Raw genomic sequence first — 20150 nt, forward strand, 5'->3', positions numbered from 1 at the left:
AGAGAGAGGCAAGGTTCTGTCTGATTCCTCTTCTTTCATTACTTAGTTACGCTTCATGTATACAATTTACAGGGAGGGAAGATGACGGTTTATTTAACGGCGTTAGTTATCTCTGATGAAAGGGAAAAGGAAGGTCTATATCAAATTATAAATAATTAATTATTTTTTAATCGTAAATTTGTGGGTCTTAATTTCTAGTATTAGCAAAAAATCTGTATTTTTTATATAAAAATAAATAAATATCTAAAAATATTAATATGTAAATAAATCGGATATGGTTTTTTTTGTGTTTTAGCTTTGAAATTTCAGATACACAACAAGAAAAAATTGGTCTGTCAAAAAAAAAAAATTAAAGTTGGATTTCTTTTTTCTTTTTTTTTCAAGTTCATAAAATTATTTTATTTGGACAATTATTGCACTCCTTGATTTATAATTTATTTATACAAATTATTCATATATTTTGAAAAATTATATATACACTCACAAAAAATATTATCATTATTTACACAATGGTAAGTTACAAAAGACTCTCATATGGTTTGTCTTAATTACAAATATTCTCTCATTATTTTTAAAATTATAAATACTCCCATGAAATTATAATATTCTAACAAATACTCCCTACAATAACCTGTCACAAGATGACATTTATTAGATTATTTATAATTTTTTACAGAGTATTTATAAATTTTCAAATAACGATGAAGTAATTATAATTATGACAAATTTTAGGGGAGTTCGTTATTATTTGTCTTTCACACAAACTATCAATACTTTTGAAAATTTTACGCATACATCCCTAAAAAAATTTCAACAACAATACGCAAACTACACCTATTTTTTTGTAGCTAGAAATAATTTTTATAATTATATCAAAAATAACAATAATTTATATAAATAAATTATAAATTGAGAGTATAAATGTAATTATCCAAAAAAATAATAATAGACATATTGAGGAAGTACAGTATTTTATTCTGTTGGCAACTTGGAAGTGGAGCTATCACTATCGCTCTTGCTTCTCCACACATTCTGAAGTTATGCCAACACGGGGAAATTGCGGGCAGTCTGGACTTTCATGGGTCCAAAACAAGAGGGCAATGTTTGGATTTATGGTTTCGACCGAGACAAGATAAAACATACATAATATTTATTTTTGTATTTTTACACCTTATTATTGTATTTTTTAATTTTATATATATATTTAATAATATAAAAGATACATGATTTGACAATAAATAGTGATTTTTGTCTCCAAAAAATACAAACATTAAACATATAATATTTATATATAAAAGAAATATGATTTGACAATGAACCGTGATTTTTGTCTCTCAAATCCCAACATCAAACTACACCACTTATTTTAAAGTATTTTAAATTACTTCAAAACACAATTCAAACATACCATCTATTTTCAACCCACGCTTATCTCTATTTTTCTCTCTCTATCTTCAAAATACAAAACAAAACATTTAAAACACAAATCCAAATATAAGGGAGGTGTTTTTCCCGATTTGGGCCCCATTTCACCCAAATTGATGGCCTGTTTTATATTTGGATTTAAGAGAAGATTCGAAAAAAGAAAATTATAAGAATTTAGAATCTATCATTTTTCAATAAAACGTATTGAAAATTAAAATTAAAGAATTGAAATTCTTTAAACCTAGAATTATAAAAAAAAATAATTATTAAATATTTGAAATTCATAATTTCAAATTCATCCATTCAAAAGCAGTTGCAAAACTCTCCAAAGCTATACTTAGTTATGTAGCTGATGTGTAAATAAGAATTTTAAATAATTCCAATATAGAATAATTCGAAATCCATGAATTTTTTTAAAAGCATATTTTAAATATAGAATCGAAGAGTTTGAAGTTCTTTTTAATTTATAATTACTCACATTGGTCCAAAGAATTTATTACTTGGGATTTGACATCCATGACTTTAAGTACGTCAATTCCAATCCATCATAATTTAATATGATAAAATGTGACGGATTAATGTTATTTGAATCGAAAAAATTGAAACCTTATGTTATTAAGGACTAAATCATGTCAGTATTATGTTTGATTGAACAAAAAAGCAATCACTTTTTATATAATTGGTCACTTTATTGAATTGTATATCAATCACTTGTCGAGTGTCTTGTAATTACTATATAGTTAATTAATTAATTTGAATCTAATCATATCCGATTTGAGTTACAATTTCTGGTACATTAATTACTTCAACTTCACTTTGCTGCATTCCAAGTGCAAACTAACATTTGTATAGGTAACAAGAGAAAAAGGATTGCTATGTACAGTACTGTTGCAAAAAATATTTATTTACATATATATATATATATACTCCTCAAAGCGAATGAAAATCTCCTCATCACTTTGATCAGTTGGGAATGAGTTTGAAACGCGGCTTCACAAGTGCCGGCGCAGGATCATATCTTCCATAGTCATTTGTTTCCACTCTGAGAACTCTTTCCTGGATCTCATCATCATGGCGTTGTTGCTTCCACAGTTCTAAGTCGTCATTCTCCCGCGATTCAAAGTCGTTATTAGTCGTTGCGATTTCCTTCAGCTCTGGGCTGTCCAATGATTTGGATAGTCGCACTGTATGCACAAATTGAGCAAAAGTAAGGCCAAAACATAATGCTGAACGATTATGATGAGATTTTTCACCCGACCCGTGTTTATGACTGGATTTGAATTTTTAGGTGCTCGACCCGGAAGAAAAATGCTGAATCCGGGTAATTATTAATGGGAAAATTGCTGTTGTCTTACGTACCTGCAAACGAGGTGGAGAAAATAGCTGCAGAAAAGAGGAGAAAAAGAAGGCTCTTCTTCTTCATCAGAACGAAACCCATAGCGTTCTTTTGGATGAACACGCTTTTAGTTATAATTTCTCTTCCCGAGGCAGATCGATCAGGCTGATCAGCTTCTGTTGGAGAAGCGTTATATATATATATATCCTTAGAATATTGTTGCACAAGAACAATAAAGTCAATTTTACCATAAAACAAAACATATAGGGATAAGTGGGAAATTAAACAGTTTTATTTTGTAAAGAAGAAGGCCATATATGCATCTTTTGCCATTAAAATAATAATACTGTAAAGTTGAGGGAGAGCACTAAGTCTAAGCGGTCAGTAGGATTCATGCATTAATCCAATGCCACGCTGTAAAATTTTGATTCAAACCAAATTTAGTCCAAACGCAATCAATTATACAATAACTACATATTCATTATTTGATTGGTATCTATATTGTACGACACAAATACAGTGATCCAGACATAGCAACACAAAAGTTTTTTTTTTTAAAAAAATTAAGACATGACACAGTACTGACACTATTATATAATAATTTTTTTAATTATATATATTCCCAATTTCTCATAAAATTAAAGGTAAAAATGCAAGCAGTCTCCTTTTAATATTGCAAATGAGCAATTTACCTACCTGTGTTTTTTAGAATGAAAATAGGGAAGTAAATCGGTCCGTTTTAAAAAATATATGGGATAAATTGCTATTACTTTTTTATAAAGGTGTAATTTTTTGGTGTAATATTAGAAGGAGGTAAATTGCAATATTAAAAATAAGAAAATTAAGCATAAAATAAACATGTTTTATGTCTAAATTCTTAACCAAATGTGACTTCAAAAAGATACATAATCACTTTATTTTAAAAAGTATGTAATGAAAAATTTATATCTATTCAATTTAGTTAAATTATAATGATCACCTCCAGAATTTTTAATAATTTCATCCCAAAGCTTTTAGTCTCAAATGAGTGAATTAATTTGTTTTTTTTTTTTTATTAAGCCAAATCCTCCCCCCCCCCCCTTTTTAAATGAAAAGACAGCTCAATTTTTTTTAATTTATTTGACAAAAAAATCAGTGTTCGACACCTTTTTTTTTTCTATTTTATTTTTTTAGACATGTGGGTGTCGTATCTAAAGTATGTCCGAATTGTGTCGTTATTTGTAGGCGTGCTACCAGTGCAATTTCGGTTTTTTTAAATCTATTTTCAAATTGAATTGTCATTGACAGTTTTATAAAATAATTTTTTAAATTATCACTTTTAAAATAAAATCAAAGATAATGTTCGAACGATTTGGCAGTTTTAATATTTATAACAAAAATAAGATGTTAAAACTAACAAAATTAAGAAATGAAACAAGCGTTTGCATGTAGCAAGCAAAAAAAATCAACATTATGCACCATAGACCACCAACACTCTCTACAAATTTTTAAGTAAATTAAAATATAAGATCATATATATTAATCCAATAAGAAAATACCTAATTAAACAACGGACAATGGTCGGTTTTAAGTAGAATAGAAATAAAAGGTAGAAAGACAGAACAAAAAAAACGGTAAGAGAAAAAGAGGGAGGAAAAAAAGATAGGAGAAAATAAATGGGTGAATAGCAATTTACCCTCATGTGATATTGAAAATGAGCACATTATCCTCTATGAAAAAGTATAACAATTTACCCCCTTGTACCTTTTCAAATGAAGCAATTTACCTCCTTGCTTTATTTTAAAAATCATAGGGGGGATAAATTATTGTATTTTAAAAAATATAGGGAGGTAAATCGCTATTTATTTTTTCATAAGAGGGTAATTTGCTCATTTTCGATATCACAAGGGAATTGCTTGCATTTTTTCCAAAAATAAATGAATGAAAAATTGAGACAATCTTGAGCTTAAAATTTGAATGGGCTTAAAGAATTAAACATATATATGTATGTAAATTTGTATAAAGTTCAAATATAAATTTTACAAAAATGAACTTTGTAATGTAAATCTTTGATAACATATGAATTTTGGGATTATATAATTCAGTATGAAATTCTCCTAAAAATTAAGTTTTTGTTGAATCATTATATATACAATTTAGAAAATTAATTATATATTTAGCAGTGCAGTGAAGTTTTTGGCCATTTTTTTAAGTATTGAATTAAAATTAAACTAATAGTGCGGTGCAATTTTACTCTAAATTTAGAATTGCGATTTAAAAATATATCATGAAAAACAATTCAATTCGATTTGATTAGGACGACTTTGAACAATTTAAATTTTTTTAATCATATTTATTTATTTGACATACATTGTATCGAATAATTTTTGAAGTATATTGACTATAAATGATAAATATATTATATTTATTATTTAATTAATGAATTAATGTCTGACCAATTTATGCTAGAATTTCCCCGCTATGTATACAGATACGAACTTCTGCTGTGTTAGTTTTTAATTGTTTATTATTCAAAAGACATTCTTTAAATATCTCTCATCATCACACCTCCTTCAAAACTAATATATATTTTTTTCTTTATCTGAATTTGTAAATATTAATTAAGTGTACCGTGCCCGCTCTTTCCCTTCACCCCAAAGCAAGCCTCTGAGCCGAAAAGGAAAATGCAAAAAAGACAAGGCATAGGCCTGTCATTTTGTCTGGTTTACTGACATACCAGCCTAGGTTGCCCTAAACTAGCTTCTGTCCAAGTTTACCCACTTCCAAATATATTATAAAAAAAAACACACACACACATACACAAGACTTTAGAAAACGACGAAAGAAAAAAATGCAACCAATTTTTTGTAATATTATAAATAAATAAAGTATTTTTATAAAAATAATATTTACCTCTTTAGACAATAAGATAAAGTGCTTTATTTAAAAAATACAATGAATAAATTATTATTTTTTTTATAAAAATATAATTTATTCATTTGTAATATCACAAATACGTAAATTATATTAAACCCAAAGATAAAAAGAAGGCAGCCATTGCCACTATGAACAGTGGTGGAGATTAAATATCAGAATCACTAATTGCATTTTATTTTATTTTTCCTCTCTCTTTTTTTTTTCTTTGATAAAAGTGGCTTTAGAATATATTGCATGGTAATTACATTTTTTTATTAATATATATTCATCGCTTTATTAATAAAAATTGAGTGAATTTCTTTTTTAATTTGGTCAAGATATGAATTTTGCATTAAACGTGTTAGATGAAATGCCTGAAAAATATATGATCTATTGGACTTGGAGAATTAGACCAGAAGAAGCAAGAAGGGCATTGGATTTCCCTGAAAAGACAAAAAGAAATAAGATCAATTGGCCATGACGTATTTATTTTAATATATATATTTGAAAAAATAAAAAAATAAGGGTGGGTAAAATAAATAATACATAGAAAATATTAGTTAATAAAAATATTTTTTTAAAAAAAAAATATATATAATTATAATTTATAATCTAAAATAGCATTTTAGTGAGTTCACAACAAAGATTGAGTGAAAATCTAGTAGAGGCTAAATATACGGGCTCGTTATTAGACAAATATTAAAATTAAATAGGTACTTTATCAAGTAACGATAAGATATTTGCAATTATATTAAATTTTAAGGAAGATAGTTGTAATCGGCCCTTTGATTTTAAATAGACGAACAATTTTATGTCTTTATCATATCTTAAATTTTATTACAAAACAAATCAAATTTAAACATAATTTTTCAAACTTGATATCAATTTAAATAAATTTGAACAATAATATGCTCCGACTCGAATAATTTATAATCTTGATTTTGTGCAACACAAATTATAAAAAAAAAAAAAAAAACCTTATACATACATTATTGTACAGGTACAAGAGAATGAATAGACACATCATAGTTGATAAAGTCAAACTACTGAGAAAGGTCAGAATATAGGCAGCTGGAGGCTGGTGGTCCTCTAAGTCTCTAGCTGTTGTTGGTTTGTTAGTGCACCCAACTCAATTTCATTAATGAATATTGTACGACCCTCACATGAAGTTAGGTTTGAATGTAGATATTTCACTTTTACATTTCTTTCTTCTGAAATTATACCTAATTTTCTTGACTTTTGACATCAATTTTACAATTATATAAATTAATTCGACGTACGTTAATTGTAACAACATTAATAAATTCACATAAACCGATACTCAACATTTATGATTATCAAGAAAATCTATTTTTCTAGTCTAATTTAAAATAATTTTCTCAGAAGCATCATCTAAAATGAAAATTATAACCGATGTTGTAATCTATATTAAAATGACGCATACACTCTCACAAGGTAGGTTATAATTTTAAATTGATTTAAATACAATTTTATTTATAATTTTAAATTGATTTAAATATAAATTGATCTAATAATTAAATATGAGATCCTCGTAAATTAATACAATAAATGAATTTGAATTTCACTAAATATATAAGAGTTTGTCTTAATTTATGTGGATTTACGGAATTTATGTTCGAGTTATTATTTAATTAATTTTTATATCAATTTTTTTTTTGTATTGATATATCTCATGAAGGATGTAAAAGATAAAAGGGCTAAAAAAGGGCTAATTGTATTTTGTAATTCAAACTATAATCGTTTTTACACTTTAACGTGTAAATTTTTTGTGGTGGTCAACTTACCATTTTTATTATATAAAATTTTACGTTTTGTCATTCATGACTATTTTTTTATCAAAAAATATCACATGTAGTATATATATAATATTTAAGAATTATGTTATGTAATATTTTTCCAACAGAAAAAATTATTAAAAAATAGTTACTTACGATAAAATACAAATTCCAAAAAAAAAAAAAAAGGTACTCTTACTATTGCACGGCAAGCTGGTGGCCACTTCTTTACCTTAATTCAACCAAATAAATTATTAAAAAATAAAAGAAAGAAAGAAAAGAAAGTCAAAGTGGTTATTAACTGTGCGCCGACACCATTTTGTGATAACCAGAACATAATGATGGACAAATCACGTGCCAATCATGTGCATTAATGAGCTCACCGGGCCCTGACCAGCCGGTACCCGTAATAAATAAATAATACACTACTGTACAAAAACTTGAGGGTCGCCTCCCCGAATCCATTTTGGCGCTTGAGGGCAGGGGGACATTCCTATTTCCTCATTCCATCCTCTCCCCCGCTCCTCCTGCCACGTGTACTGGGTCCCACGGCTCCCCCACTAAAATGCAGCCTCCCGCAGATAATCCTTTACCCCCCTAGTGTCTCCCCCACTCCCTCTCTTCTCTCTCTCTCTAAAATCGCCGTCGCTCAAGTTATCCGGCGATACATATACGCATTTATGTAATTAATACTTTTTCTTTTTTTTTCCGGACGGCCGTTTTATTTTCTTTTTTCTCTCTCTGAATTTAATTCCAGTCGCCGTTACGGATGTTGATGCATTTATTACCGTAGGATCAGCCTCGTGATTCGTGCTGGTACTTTTTGGAGGTATTGCTTTACTCTGAATTGAACTCTTGAGTTTTCGATCCGGGAAGATTTATAGGTGTTTTCTTTAATTATTTCAGTTTATTCAGCTGATTAAAGTTTGTTTTTCAGTGGTTGAAGATTTGGTGCTGCTTTCTTGATCGATCGATAGATTGTTCGGCCATCAGGAATCGGTTGGTGGTGATCGAGTATTGCGATGTCTGGACCTTTGGATAGATTGGCGAGGCCTTGTAAGTGATTTCTGTTTATTGGTTGTTCCTGATCTGCAATTTTTGTACGGGGAATTAGCTGAGGTTTTATTGGCTTGTGAGATTTAGGGTTTTGCTGGTACTGAATGGATGAATGTGATGAACATTGTTTTCCTTCTCCAATTTGAGCTTGTTAGTGCATCTTTTTTTTCGTTTAATGGTTTGTGTTAGGGCTTTTGGGTTAGAATGTCGGAGTTGGAAAAACAAGAAACAAAAGGGGAGACGATTCCTGGTGGATGTGAATGGTGCTCATTGTTGTGAACCTTTTCCTTCTTTTTAGTCGTTAAGGATTTGAGGACCGGGACTGCTATTGGTACAAGTAATTTTTAATAATTCTTGATGTTTAAGTGGAATATTGTCCCCGACGCAGTTAGGGACTTATCTGCATCTATGAGTTTTCTGTTCATGTTTATCCAAGTTTGGCTAGTTGAATTTTCTTTCTAAAGCTGTTGCTAAAGGTTGACTAGAATGAAGAATCAAACAGATAAGCTTCTCCTAGAATTTAGGTAATATGCGTAGTGTCTTTTATTTACTTTTGTGCCTGTGCTTCCTATACGCGGACGCATGCGAAGCAACCTATTTGTCATTTCTTGATAACCTGGAATTGATAGCACTTCTTTGCAGTGCAATACTACTGTTGCATTGAGCTTTTAAGTGTGCTTGTAGGACTAAATCCCTTAGGAGTGGACTTATTACTTCAGAAAAGCCAAAAACTATATGATCATGCTTACTTTTCAAATTTCAACATGTTTCCTTCTGGTGGAACAGGCTTTGAGGGGTCATCTGGTAACGATGAGAGAAGAGAGAGAAAATCTGATTTTGAGAATTCAGAGGATGAAAGAAGAACGAGAATTGGTTCTTTGAAAAAGAAAGCATTGAATGCATCATCGAAGTTCAAGCATTCTCTCAAAAAGAAGAGCACTAGAAGAAAGAGCGATGGTCGTGTCAGTTCAGTTTCAATTGAAGATATTCGGGATGCTGAGGAACTGCAAGCTGTTGAGTCATTTCGACAAGCCTTGATATTGGATGAGCTGCTGCCAGAAAAGTTTGATGATTATCATATGATGTTGAGGTTAATATTCTTTATTGTTGTGACTTTTATTTAGATACGTTTTGAATGTGAAGCTTCACGTTGGAGAGGAGCATCCTTGATTCTCTACCACTAGATCATGAGGAAATCTAGGGAAACACAGTCTTATTCTGCAAAATTTGGAGTTGAAAGGTGTCCTTTATGATCTTACTATGGACAATAATATACTTAGCATGGTTTTCTCTCTCAATATTCTGGAGTTAATTTAGTATTTGATACTCCATCACTTCTGATGGGACAAGTTTTAATATCCCCAGTATTATTATACTGACACTTTCTCTTGGTAGGGCATTCTGGCTTGAGGCCTCCATTTAATATGTCATTGGTACTTCTACCCTGCAGTAGTTTTGTCTTGTAGAGTTTTATTTTGTCTTGCTTTTTTCTGCATCTCTTGATGCTCTTATGAACAAAAGAATCTTCAATGTTTTAAGACTCTTGAGAGAGGTGCATGCAGGTTTCTGAAAGCAAGGAAATTTGATATTGAAAAGTCAAAACTCATGTGGGCTGATATGATTCAGTGGAGGAAAGAGTTTGGTACTGACACAATTATGGAGGTAAAACTTTGTAATATTCTGCCAGTGGCTCATAAGAATGATTTCGTTTTCTTGTCGTACTTGTTCTTTCATATTCTCAGCACTACGTTGAAAATTTTCTGAATTATTTGTGTTTCCTGCTCAGGATTTTGACTTCAAAGAGTTGAATGAAGTTTTGAAGCACTACCCGCATGGCTATCATGGTGTAGATAAAGAGGGAAGGCCTGTGTACATTGAGAGACTAGGGAAAGTCGAGCCAACTAAACTTATGCAAGTTACAACAATGGATCGTTACATAAGATACCATGTGAAAGAATTTGAGAAAGCCTTTGCCATTAAGTTTCCAGCTTGTACCATTGCCGCCAAACGGCACATTGATTCAAGTACGACTGTCTTGGATGTTCATGGTGTGGTATGTCAAAAACCTTTTTGCTTTGTGTTTACATAATTGTCATGATTTAGATTTTCTTGATCGGTCTATGCAACTGTATATATAATTCTCTTGTATCTGCCATATTGTTTTGCAGAGTTTTAAAAACTTTACCAAGAGTGCGCGGGACCTCATTACCCGGCTCCAGAAGATTGATGGCGATAATTACCCTGAAGTAACCCACTGGATTCTTAACTTGATCAGTTCAAGATGCTTTGTATATTATCGGTTCATAATCATGTCATCTCTTAATTGCAGACACTCCATCAAATGTTTATAATCAATGCTGGTCCAGGCTTTCGGCTATTGTGGAATACTGTAAAGAATTTTATAGATCCGAGGACAGCTACTAAGATTCATGTATGTTGGTTCGTACTTTTCATCATTTGGGAACTTATTGATTTGCTGACTCTAAGTTGTGGTTCTCTCTTTTGCTGGAATCTGTTACAGGTTCTTGGAAATAAATACCAGAGCAAGTTGCTTGAAATAATAGATGCCAGGTGAAAGTTGAAATAACATTTGTTGTCTTGCTTGTAACCTACTATCATTGAAGTCCTTTTGTGTGCGCTTAACATGCTTTTATGTGCTTGTGCAGTGAACTGCCAGAGTTCTTGGGAGGAATGTGTACCTGTGCAGACCAAGGTGGTTGCCTTCGCTCTGATAAAGGACCTTGGAAGAATCCAGATATACTGAAGGTCCTAACTTGCCTTGATTGTATAGTTCTTATGTTGTAACATAATCGTACAAGTATTCCCTTATGAAATTTGTTTCAAATTTAAGATAGTTTACTTATTGGCTTGTGCTGCAGATGGTGCTTAATGGTGAAGCACGGCGTGCCAGGCAGGTTGTTAAAATTATCAACAGTGAGGGGAAGGTGGTATATGCCAAACCTCATTACCCCATGGTATGGTGGCTTTGCCTTTTTTACACTGTTGGCTCATGTTATATCATTAGGTTTTTCTAAGTGGATGTATTTTATCTCTGTCGGTTGTTGCAACAGTTGAAAGGCAGTGATACATCTACTGCAGAGTCTGGTTCTGAAGCTGAAGATATTGCTTCACCAAAAGCCAGTAGAAATTATTCACACCTTCGGTTGACTCCAGTTCGTGAGGAGGTATGGTTAAGCCAAGCTTCATAGTTAGATCATATGTTTTATGGTTGAAAAGAAACTGATTTAGTTATGAACTCCTTATTTAGTGTCAATATAGCAGCAGGCCTGTGTAGATTTCTGAAAGTTGATTCTTCACCAATAAAATGTTTAGTTGACAGCTGTAGGTACAACCCACTCCAATTCCTTGAAAGAAGGGATGACTCTTGTATAGAAGATTTATGCTACACTTATTATAATTTCATCCAACTTCTGGTAACTCCATCCATGAGCTATACTAGTGGGTCACCCTAGTATAATTAACTGATTGCTTTTTCTTTTCTTTTGAGATCGAAAGACCTTTAAGGAAATGAAGATGCTTGCCCATGTTGCCAATTTCTGTCTTGTTTGGCTGCCTATCATAAATGTAAATAAATATCTAGAGAACCAGGACCTATACAAACTTTATATTTTTGCTTATTTATATTTTTCTAGCTCATTATATCTCAAATTTCTCACTCTTACTGCCCCTTTGGGAGTGGGGGAGTGTTGTCCAATAAGTTGGGTTGAGAATTGTTTTATCTTTCCCTAATGATGCTAAGAAATATTCGACTTATTTGACAGGCTAAAGCTATAGGAACAGCTGGCTATGTTGGTAACTTCTCAGGATATGATGAATATGTTCCGATGGTTGACAAGGCTGTTGATTCTGGATGGAAGCAAACACCGCCCCAGAAGCCTTATGTTTCTAAAGGTTAATCTTTTATGCTGTATTTAAATCAATTTATTGTCTTCTTATGCTTGTAGAATATTGCAAGTGATCTACTCATCGTCTCTAATTAAGATCTGTGCTCTCTCTCTCTCTCTGTATATATATATACACATCTTTCTCTATCTCTCTGCGCTATTTGTATATATAATCTCAAATCATGAGATGCATCACCATGTTTCTCCTATGTATTGCTGAACTGTTTGAGACAGGAAATCAGTAGGTATCATGACTGGAGAAAAGGAAGAAACACATGAGATTTCACTTTTTTCTTAGAGATGATTGGTGCTTCTAGTCATCCCTCCCACTTTTAAAATTTTCCTTTGAATTTTACTGTCTATGCATTGTTTTATTTGCTGATTTTTTGGTTCTAGTTAAACATAGTTTTACATTTGTTATGACAAATAAACCTAGTCTTGGTCTTGGAGATGAGATGGACAATCTCTTCTTTGCTGCCTCGTTTTTATGTTTTTCTGTTTGTTCTTCTGTATGAAAGAGTCCTCATTCCCATGTGTTAATTTGGTTTGAAGTTTTTTATTCAGAGATGTTTCCATCACCTGATTCTCAGAAGGCGCCAGAAGGATTACATGCTCGACTTTTGGCAGCTCTTGTGACCTTCTTCATGACCCTTTTCTTGCTTCCCCGTTCAATAGCTTACCGTGTGACAAAGAAACTTCCTGCTGCACCGTCACAAAATGATCAAACAATCCCGGAATTTGCCTCTGATACATTAAGACCGCCATCACCGACGCCATCTTTTACAGATGCAGAGGTCCTATCTTCTGTCCTCAAGCGGTTGGCTGAGCTTGAAGACGCTGTCAATACTCTTCAAGAAAAGCCGTCTCAGATGCCCCATGAGAAAGAGGAACTGCTAAATGCTGCTGTTTACAGAGTGGATGCTCTAGAAGCTGAGTTAATTGCAACCAAGAAGGTACCTTCTGCTCGTTATATCTTCAACTGTGAAAACACAGCCACGAAAAAATAGCATGGTCGGCTTTACTTTGTTCGGCTAAGATTATCTTCAGCATCATTTCCATGTCATCCATCAAGAATTATAACATGAGTCTATGCTGTGAGGAGCTGTTTTGGCTACTTCTCATAGACTTGAAAAAGTTATGAAGTAACCACATGACATAAAGGTGATTACAGTGAGAGGGAGAGAACCTTAAGTGGGAAAGAACGACTAATTAACAGAATTCACTTGCTTTTTATTCTCTAATCATGCAAGGAACGTCAGTAACAGAACCAATATTAATTTCTTGGTCGTTTAAATTTGTATCTGGCGCTTCTATTTATGCCTGATTCACATCTTTCTGAAGTCCCGAAAATGAGAATTGTGGTGTTTGACAGGCTCTGCACGAGGCTTTAATGAAGCAAGAGGAACTGCTTGCTTATATAGACAGTCAAGAATATGCGAAGTTTCGAGTAAGTGAAGTTGCTTCATTGTCAACCTGAAAAGTAGAAAGCTATCAATTATCACAAGGTTATCTGTAGTATTTGTTGCTTACCTTCCTCTTTCTTTTCCCAGAAGAAGAAATTTTGCTGGTAAGATTGTGTCATATTTGAAGCTTTGATGGTAGAGGACATCTTCCGCCAGAATTGACGCTCACCGCCTAACCTCCATCATTTTGAGTTTTAATTTGACCGTTGTAAATCTCATTGATACATACTGTTTTGTGAGAATTTATTGAACATCTATGCTTACATCTTGTGGAAACTCAGTGGGGTGTGGGTTAGTTTGTTTCAGAGGGACGTCTTTGGTACGACTAATATATCAACTCAAGTTCGTTACCATGTGACTTCTTATGTTTTCATGTGTTATGTTTATTCCCGCCAGCACCCGACGACCACTGGAAAAAAGAAAAGGAAAATGAACCTACCAGTTTTTACATTGCCTAAATTTGATGAAAAACTCTGTTAATATTGGTTGCATGCTGATTTTAAGCTTCGAGGGATTTCACTCTCTCTAAATTCAAATCTTCATACATCACAAAATGTCAGCTGACCGCTAAAACAAATATCATTTGTTTGCTAACAAGTAAATAGTAAATAATACATACTGAAAATAACAGTTACTACGAATATGAATGCACATAAAGACAGATGATGGTGGGTTTTGGCTTAGTGGACTGGGTTAGACGGCTTAGAATTAAATTGAATCAATAAAAAAAGGGTTTGAGTTGGTCCAAATTTGTTTGGGATCGAATTGGTTCTGAGTTAGTCTCAAATATTGAAACCTAGGTCTGGCCAGTCCAGGGCCGGACCTATTGTGCCATTTTGTTTTAAAAATAACGCATGACATTGTGAATTTTATTTTATTTTTCTAACTTGATTATTGTTGTAGTCTTTTTTTTTTACTTTTGAAACTCTAAAAATTATTATCCTTATCCTATTTTTTTAAATTTTCAGTATTTTAATTTATTAATACTCTTTGTTTCATCTAAATTTAATATTGTAAGCATATTCATTAAATTATTATTTAAGTTCATTATATCTTAACTATTAGTTTTTCTGGTTATAATTTTTTTATGATTTAATTTATTATTTATTTTATTTCATAATACAATAATAATGTTAAAAAAAATCTCAATTTTATTAAAAAAATAAAAATAAACTAGGCACGTTCAAGCTTGATCCGAACCTTAACTGAGATGGTTTATGGGCTGGATCAAGATTTATACATGAACTCAATTAAGACCCATTTAAAGGCCCAAGACTGATAATGATCAATAGTGGAATGATTCGTGCCGGCCCTTTCCATTCTGCACCTTGAGTGGGATTCAAATTCAAGAATCAAAAGTCTTGGCATATTAGTTTTGCTTGACTCGAGCTTATTAGGCAAGTATGGTTCTCAATTTATAATTTGAAGATGCTACCAATATTAAGCAAAAAAGTTGAAATAAAGTAAAACAAAGTGGAGATAACAATTCTTAGATATGGATTCAGCATGCAAGCAAAACGATATTTTGAACAAGCCTTTATCCAGGCAACCTTTTCTCATCAGAGTTTGGAACAAGAGCCGAAAATGCCGAGGTCAGCAAGAAGAACCATGGCCTATCAATGGTTGCATAAAATTCAATACAGAAGACACAAGCAATTTGCTTGCTATAATACAAACAGCGTATCGTGCTATTTACACAAGGTTAAAACTTAAACAGTTCACAAGAAAAAACAGAGCAGAAAGATCTGGAGTCCAGAGGGTTGAGTTGTTTTGAGAGGCTAAAAGAAACACCATCTCTACAAGAATCAGCACTATAATCTGATAATCATTATCATTTCTTCATTCAGAAAGCGAAGAACTTCTTCTTCTTCTTCTTCTTCTCAACGTAGGCAAGGAGTTCCTCTTGTCGAACCAGAGCATCCTCGAGACTCTGCATTTGTTCCTACTTTCATTAAAAATCGGATGTGCGGACCATTCAACTTAATTTCAATTAGTTAACACCACATACCTTTTTGGTTTTTAAAAGCTCTTGCTCCAATGTGTCAACACGCTTCAAGGCAGTATTGAGCATTTCCTCTTTCTCCGGTGGCATGGATGCTGGCTTGTTCACGAGGACGCTCACCTTCTCCTCTAGTTCGTTAACACGCTTCATCATGATGAAGTAATCCTCACTGGAGATAGTGGGCATGTTGTAGCCGTGTGACTGACCTTTGATGTCGTCACTGTACATCGAACTAGAATAGAGGGTGGCATCTGTGAGTTTCTTTGGCATGTTGCGAGTCATGCGAATCATAGTAACTACGCCCATAACAAAGGTCATCACTCCAGTAAAGAGATGGTTGCTAAGTCCGTCGGAAGTCTTACAAGCATTGTGCCGAGGGTAATAATCTGTGGCTATAGGAAGAGAAACATTAATCAGGTCAAAGTTGGTGGTCAGCAAAATGTTATTGGAGCAATTACATAGACCTCCTTAAAGTTTGAAAAATTACACTGCACTCCATGCAGTCATGTCTTTATGTTACAGATTCCCTTCTGATTATCCAGTCTTTAGAGGGAACCTGTAATTTGAAGCATAACTGCGAAACGCACAGCGTAATTCTCTAAATCAAAGGTTCTCTTCGTAACATGCTTAAACTTCATGGGATGTCGATGTGATTATTCCAAAATCTTTTACATTACATATAAGTGGAACTACATGGAAACAATCAGTGATTTGTGAATATAAGGAATGACAAAGATGTTACCTTTAGAGACAGCATAGTTGTCACCTTTTGCTGCTTTTGGCCAACTAGCAGTAACGGCCTTGTCAACAGTGGGTTGATATTTAGCAGGAGCATCTGGGCTGGGGCAGTTGTTGTTTGCCTGACGAGTAATTGTTCTCAGTTTCATAGAAATTCTATAACGATATAGGAAACAAACTGACAAACGTCTCGAGGTATCAATCAGTTGAGATTTTCTAAAATAAATCTTGGAGTAACATAGTAAATAGAGACATAAGTTATAAATTTGTCACAACATACTTCTTCACGAACACTAGTGAGCTGTGAGCGTGCAACGGTTTGAGAATCTGCCTTTTCATCCGAAGTTGAAATGACAATTTTGTTCGAGCATTTGTGTTCACCATTGCGGACCATCTTGCAATCAAAAGATTGTCCCAGATTAGGTAACTTATAATATAAAATAAAATGAAATAGAACCAGAAGTAGCTACTGAGAATTCACAGATTAGATGAATATAGATAACCTTCATAATTTCAGGGTCGTTCCAAGGGCCCTTGTCCGAGAGCATACAACCACCCTTATCGGCACAAGTGCATGTGCCACCCAAGAACTCTGGCAGCTCACTGACGGAAGATAAAAGCAAAAAGTTACTATGATACAAGCTCTAAATCGAGAAGGCTTATTAGGTAACTAGTTTTACCTTGCATCAATGACCTCAAGCAGCTTGCTCTGGTATTTGTTACCCAAAACCTTGTAAAAGAGAAACATAAGGACTTCACCAGATGGAACTTGAGTAATACATGAAATGTGTGAAACAGAGGGTGAATGTAGCTTACATGGATCTTGGCAGTGGTTTTCGGGTCGAGGAATGACTTAACAGTGTTCCACAAGAGCCTAAACCCGGAGCCTGCATTGATAATGTACATGCGACAAAGGGTCTGAAAGAAAAGAAAAAGAAAGTTAAAATGACAATGAGATTCTAATTTACCACTGAGATTAAAAAGAAGAGAAAAGTAGTCACTTACCTCAGGGTAATTATCACCATCGATCTTCTGAAGACGCTGAATGAGGTCACGGGCAGCCTTATTGAAATTTTTCAGTCCCTGATGAACAATTTAGCCATATAGTTTATTCATGCATTCAAAGAAGATAGCAGATCAGAAGGAAAACATTTATTGTATCCATGGAGACTCGTCTACTCCAATTTATACAGACATTATAGTTACAAAAATCTAGGTATTTTATGTTAAAAAGTTCAATTATGAAAGACATTGCACCATACCACTCCTTGGACATCCAAGATGGTTGTGCTCTGGTCAATGTGCTTTTTGGCTGAAATGGAACAGGCAGGGAACTTATCAATGAAGGTCCTCTCAAACTCCTGGACATGATATTTAACATAGCGATCCATTGTTGTGACTTGAAGGAGCTTGGTTGGATCGACTTGACCAAGTTTCTCGATGTAAACCGGTCGACCATCTTTGTCCACACCGTGATGCCCTTGTGGATAGTATTTGAGAACCTCTTCTTTCTCCTTAAATTCAAAGTCCTAGCAGAAATATATGGCAAAAAGATGAGATCATTTCACTTTGGGCCTAAGCTTCCAAATCATTTAGCAATTTAGGCTAAAATTAATAATCACAAAATACCTCCATAATGGTGTCAGAACCAAAGTCCTTCCTCCAGTGAATCATATCAGCCCACATTTGCTTTGTTTTCTCGATATCAAATTTCCTGGCCCTCAAAAACCTGTATCATGTACAACGTAAACACTTCTACTTGTTCAAAATTTTCTTTCGTATATATACTTGTCAACTCTACAGTATTCATACACAAAAGGAACGAAATAAATTTACCTTAGCAGCATATGATAATCATCATGTTTTGCAGGGAGTAACTCTTCCAGGATAAGTACCTGGCGCAAGGCATCCACAGCTTGTATTTCCTCCGCATCATGCTCGTCCTCAAACACAACGGACATAACTCGACTGTTACGCCGGCCCTTTTTAGTCAAAGAGTGCCTGAATTTGCTCGAGGCACTAATTGCCACTTTCTTGAGAGACCCGAGCCTAGTTTTCCTCTCATCCTCGGAAATGTCGATATTCTCAAGACCTGCGCAAGATTTTCGCCAACAGTCAAAATTTCTGGATACTGCTTTCTTAGAAACCACTCCTCGTTGATATTTCATCTTCTCTTATAACATCCACATCCGGACAAACAATAATGCAGAATTTTCGGTTGATTACTATAATCTTGATTGTTCAAGGTCAAGATTCATAGCATCTTTCAAGATTTCACATAAAACCCCTCCATTACACCTCATTTTTCATCATGCTTTTGCCGTTTTACATATTCACAATATCCCCCACAAATATAATTCTTCGACCATTGTGCCTACGGACAGAAGATCAAATAAAGTGTTCGTTTCCAGACATGAAAAAAAGCTCAATCAAACAATCCTCAGAACTCGAACTATATAAAACGAATTATGCTTAATATATATGGAGAAAGAAACACTTACTTGGCCTATATGGGCGTTCAAGAGATGCTGACCTATTGTCACTCATGATTGCAGTTCGCAAGTTTGATCACGTTTCAATGCGCAATTCGCACGATCGAAATTCACGAACATGCAAATTACCTGTGACTTTTACAAGAGTTAATTCCAATACTTACATTAAAAAACCAGAAACATAAACTTTGATTCTCAACAATAAAAACATTGCACAGAAAAAAACTACTAATTCACTAATACTGAATCCAACAATGGCTCTGCATTGCAAATTAATAGATCTTTCTATGCATTTAGAACAGAGGAGCTGTGAACAATTCAATGCATCATGATCAGTTAACTCTTATTCATAAACACAATTTCCACAACTTTCCTTCAATGAGCGGATTAAATTATACCCACAAAAAATATGAAAGAAAGAGCTGAAGTTCGACCGATTTCTTGGGAGTAAGAGAGAGAAAGAGAGAGAGGGGAAAAAGGAGGTACCTATTTATGTCAGTGACGAACATGGAGGGCGATTAAGAAATAATGGAGGAGGTGTATTAATATCGCCATACCTGATTACAAAATCAATGGCTGCCCGTTATTTACTCACTCCCTCACAAATCAATGGCTGCCCATTCTTCATTCATCCCCACTCTTTCTTCCAACACCAGCACCGCCCCCCCTCTCCCCCCCCCCCCCCCCACACACACACCCATTAAAGCTGTATTCTTGAAATAGAAATAATAAAAAAATCACCCACCAATCTATATCATATTATATTGAAAAAAAAGCTATATATATTCCAGAAATTGATTAATGATAGATTCTTCCAGCTCTTGGACCAGGCCACCAGTATTCCCCATTACCTGTTCCTCTCTCTCTCTCTGCTGTGTGTATGAGAGAGAGAGAGAGTTTGTGCATAGTGCAAAGCCACTCCGTTCAAATTGTGAGTGGCTTTCCATTTTGAGTTGAGAACGAACGTCCCTTTCAGTTTATTTCCCGGGAAAATAAAATTGTACATGACCTCTTTATGTTAGGATTATGACAGAAAATTTTG

General features: G+C 33.6%; 3 protein-coding genes across 5 annotated transcripts; 1 reads left to right on the forward strand and 2 right to left on the reverse strand.

The window, feature by feature from the left end:
- Window positions 1-2240: 2240 nt before the first annotated feature.
- On the reverse strand, window positions 2241-3005 carry LOC105172980 (uncharacterized). Its single transcript, XM_011094607.3, has 2 exons — window positions 2785-3005; window positions 2241-2609 (listed from the first exon to the last, which is right to left on the reverse strand). The coding sequence occupies exons 1-2, from the start codon at window positions 2861-2863 to the stop codon at window positions 2389-2391; spliced, it is 300 nt and encodes a 99-aa protein (XP_011092909.1). The 5' UTR covers window positions 2864-3005; the 3' UTR covers window positions 2241-2388.
- Window positions 3006-7918: 4913 nt separating this feature from the next.
- Window positions 7919-14226, forward strand: LOC105172904 (phosphatidylinositol/phosphatidylcholine transfer protein SFH8). Of its 2 annotated transcripts, none has more exons than XM_011094512.3 (15): window positions 7919-8281; window positions 8390-8508; window positions 9295-9598; window positions 10071-10170; window positions 10295-10561; window positions 10677-10754; window positions 10838-10939; window positions 11030-11079; window positions 11175-11274; window positions 11388-11483; window positions 11580-11693; window positions 12291-12420; window positions 12966-13366; window positions 13786-13860; window positions 13964-14226. In XM_011094512.3, exons 2-15 carry the CDS (start codon window positions 8475-8477, stop codon window positions 13982-13984), a joined length of 1872 nt encoding a protein of 623 aa, XP_011092814.1. In that variant the 5' UTR covers window positions 7919-8281; window positions 8390-8474; the 3' UTR covers window positions 13985-14226. The 2 variants fall into 2 exon arrangements, with proteins under 2 accessions (XP_011092814.1, XP_011092815.1); XM_011094513.3 differs by having other exon boundaries at window positions 7922-8281; window positions 12978-13366.
- Window positions 14227-15461: 1235 nt separating this feature from the next.
- On the reverse strand, window positions 15462-19795 carry LOC105172902 (phosphatidylinositol/phosphatidylcholine transfer protein SFH3). 2 transcript variants are annotated; one of them, XM_088885654.1, is made up of 13 exons: window positions 19595-19795; window positions 19118-19237; window positions 18453-18708; window positions 18246-18345; window positions 17879-18145; window positions 17622-17699; window positions 17433-17534; window positions 17297-17346; window positions 17120-17219; window positions 16897-17010; window positions 16621-16738; window positions 15885-16264; window positions 15462-15806 (listed from the first exon to the last, which is right to left on the reverse strand). In XM_088885654.1, exons 2-13 carry the CDS (start codon window positions 19161-19163, stop codon window positions 15720-15722), a joined length of 1698 nt encoding a protein of 565 aa, XP_088741780.1. In that variant the 5' UTR covers window positions 19164-19237; window positions 19595-19795; the 3' UTR covers window positions 15462-15719. The 2 variants fall into 2 exon arrangements, with proteins under 2 accessions (XP_088741780.1, XP_011092810.1); XM_011094508.3 differs by having other exon boundaries at window positions 15885-16270; window positions 19595-19788.
- Between the last annotated feature and the right edge of the window lie 355 nt (window positions 19796-20150).

This window comes from Sesamum indicum, linkage group LG10 (assembly GCF_026168435.1).
Source record: "Sesamum indicum cultivar Baizhima isolate 11 linkage group LG10, ASM2616843v1, whole genome shotgun sequence".
NCBI lineage: Eukaryota > Viridiplantae > Streptophyta > Magnoliopsida > Lamiales > Pedaliaceae > Sesamum > Sesamum indicum.

Bases quoted from the DNA above. Each gene is read 5' to 3' on its own strand.
- LOC105172902 (XM_011094508.3), bottom strand. From the start codon at position 19,163: ATGAGTGACAATAGGTCAGCATCTCTTGAACGCCCATATAGGCCAA. The intron at 18,146-18,245 runs GTATTTTGTGAT...TATTTCTGCTAG, and splicing joins GTTCTGACACCATTATGGAG to GACTTTGAATTTAAGGAGAA. The intron at 17,535-17,621 runs GTAAGTGACTAC...CTTTTCTTTCAG, and splicing joins ATGGTGATAATTACCCTGAG to ACCCTTTGTCGCATGTACAT.
- LOC105172904 (XM_011094512.3), top strand. From the start codon at position 8,475: ATGTCTGGACCTTTGGATAGATTGGCGAGGCCTT. The intron at 8,509-9,294 runs GTAAGTGATTTC...CTGGTGGAACAG, and splicing joins GGATAGATTGGCGAGGCCTT to GCTTTGAGGGGTCATCTGGT. The intron at 11,484-11,579 runs GTATGGTGGCTT...TTGTTGCAACAG, and splicing joins CCAAACCTCATTACCCCATG to TTGAAAGGCAGTGATACATC.
- LOC105172980 (XM_011094607.3), bottom strand. From the start codon at position 2,863: ATGGGTTTCGTTCTGATGAAGAAGAAGAGCCTTCTTTTTCTCCTCTTT. The intron at 2,610-2,784 runs GTACGTAAGACA...TTGTGCATACAG, and splicing joins TTTCTCCACCTCGTTTGCAG to TGCGACTATCCAAATCATTG.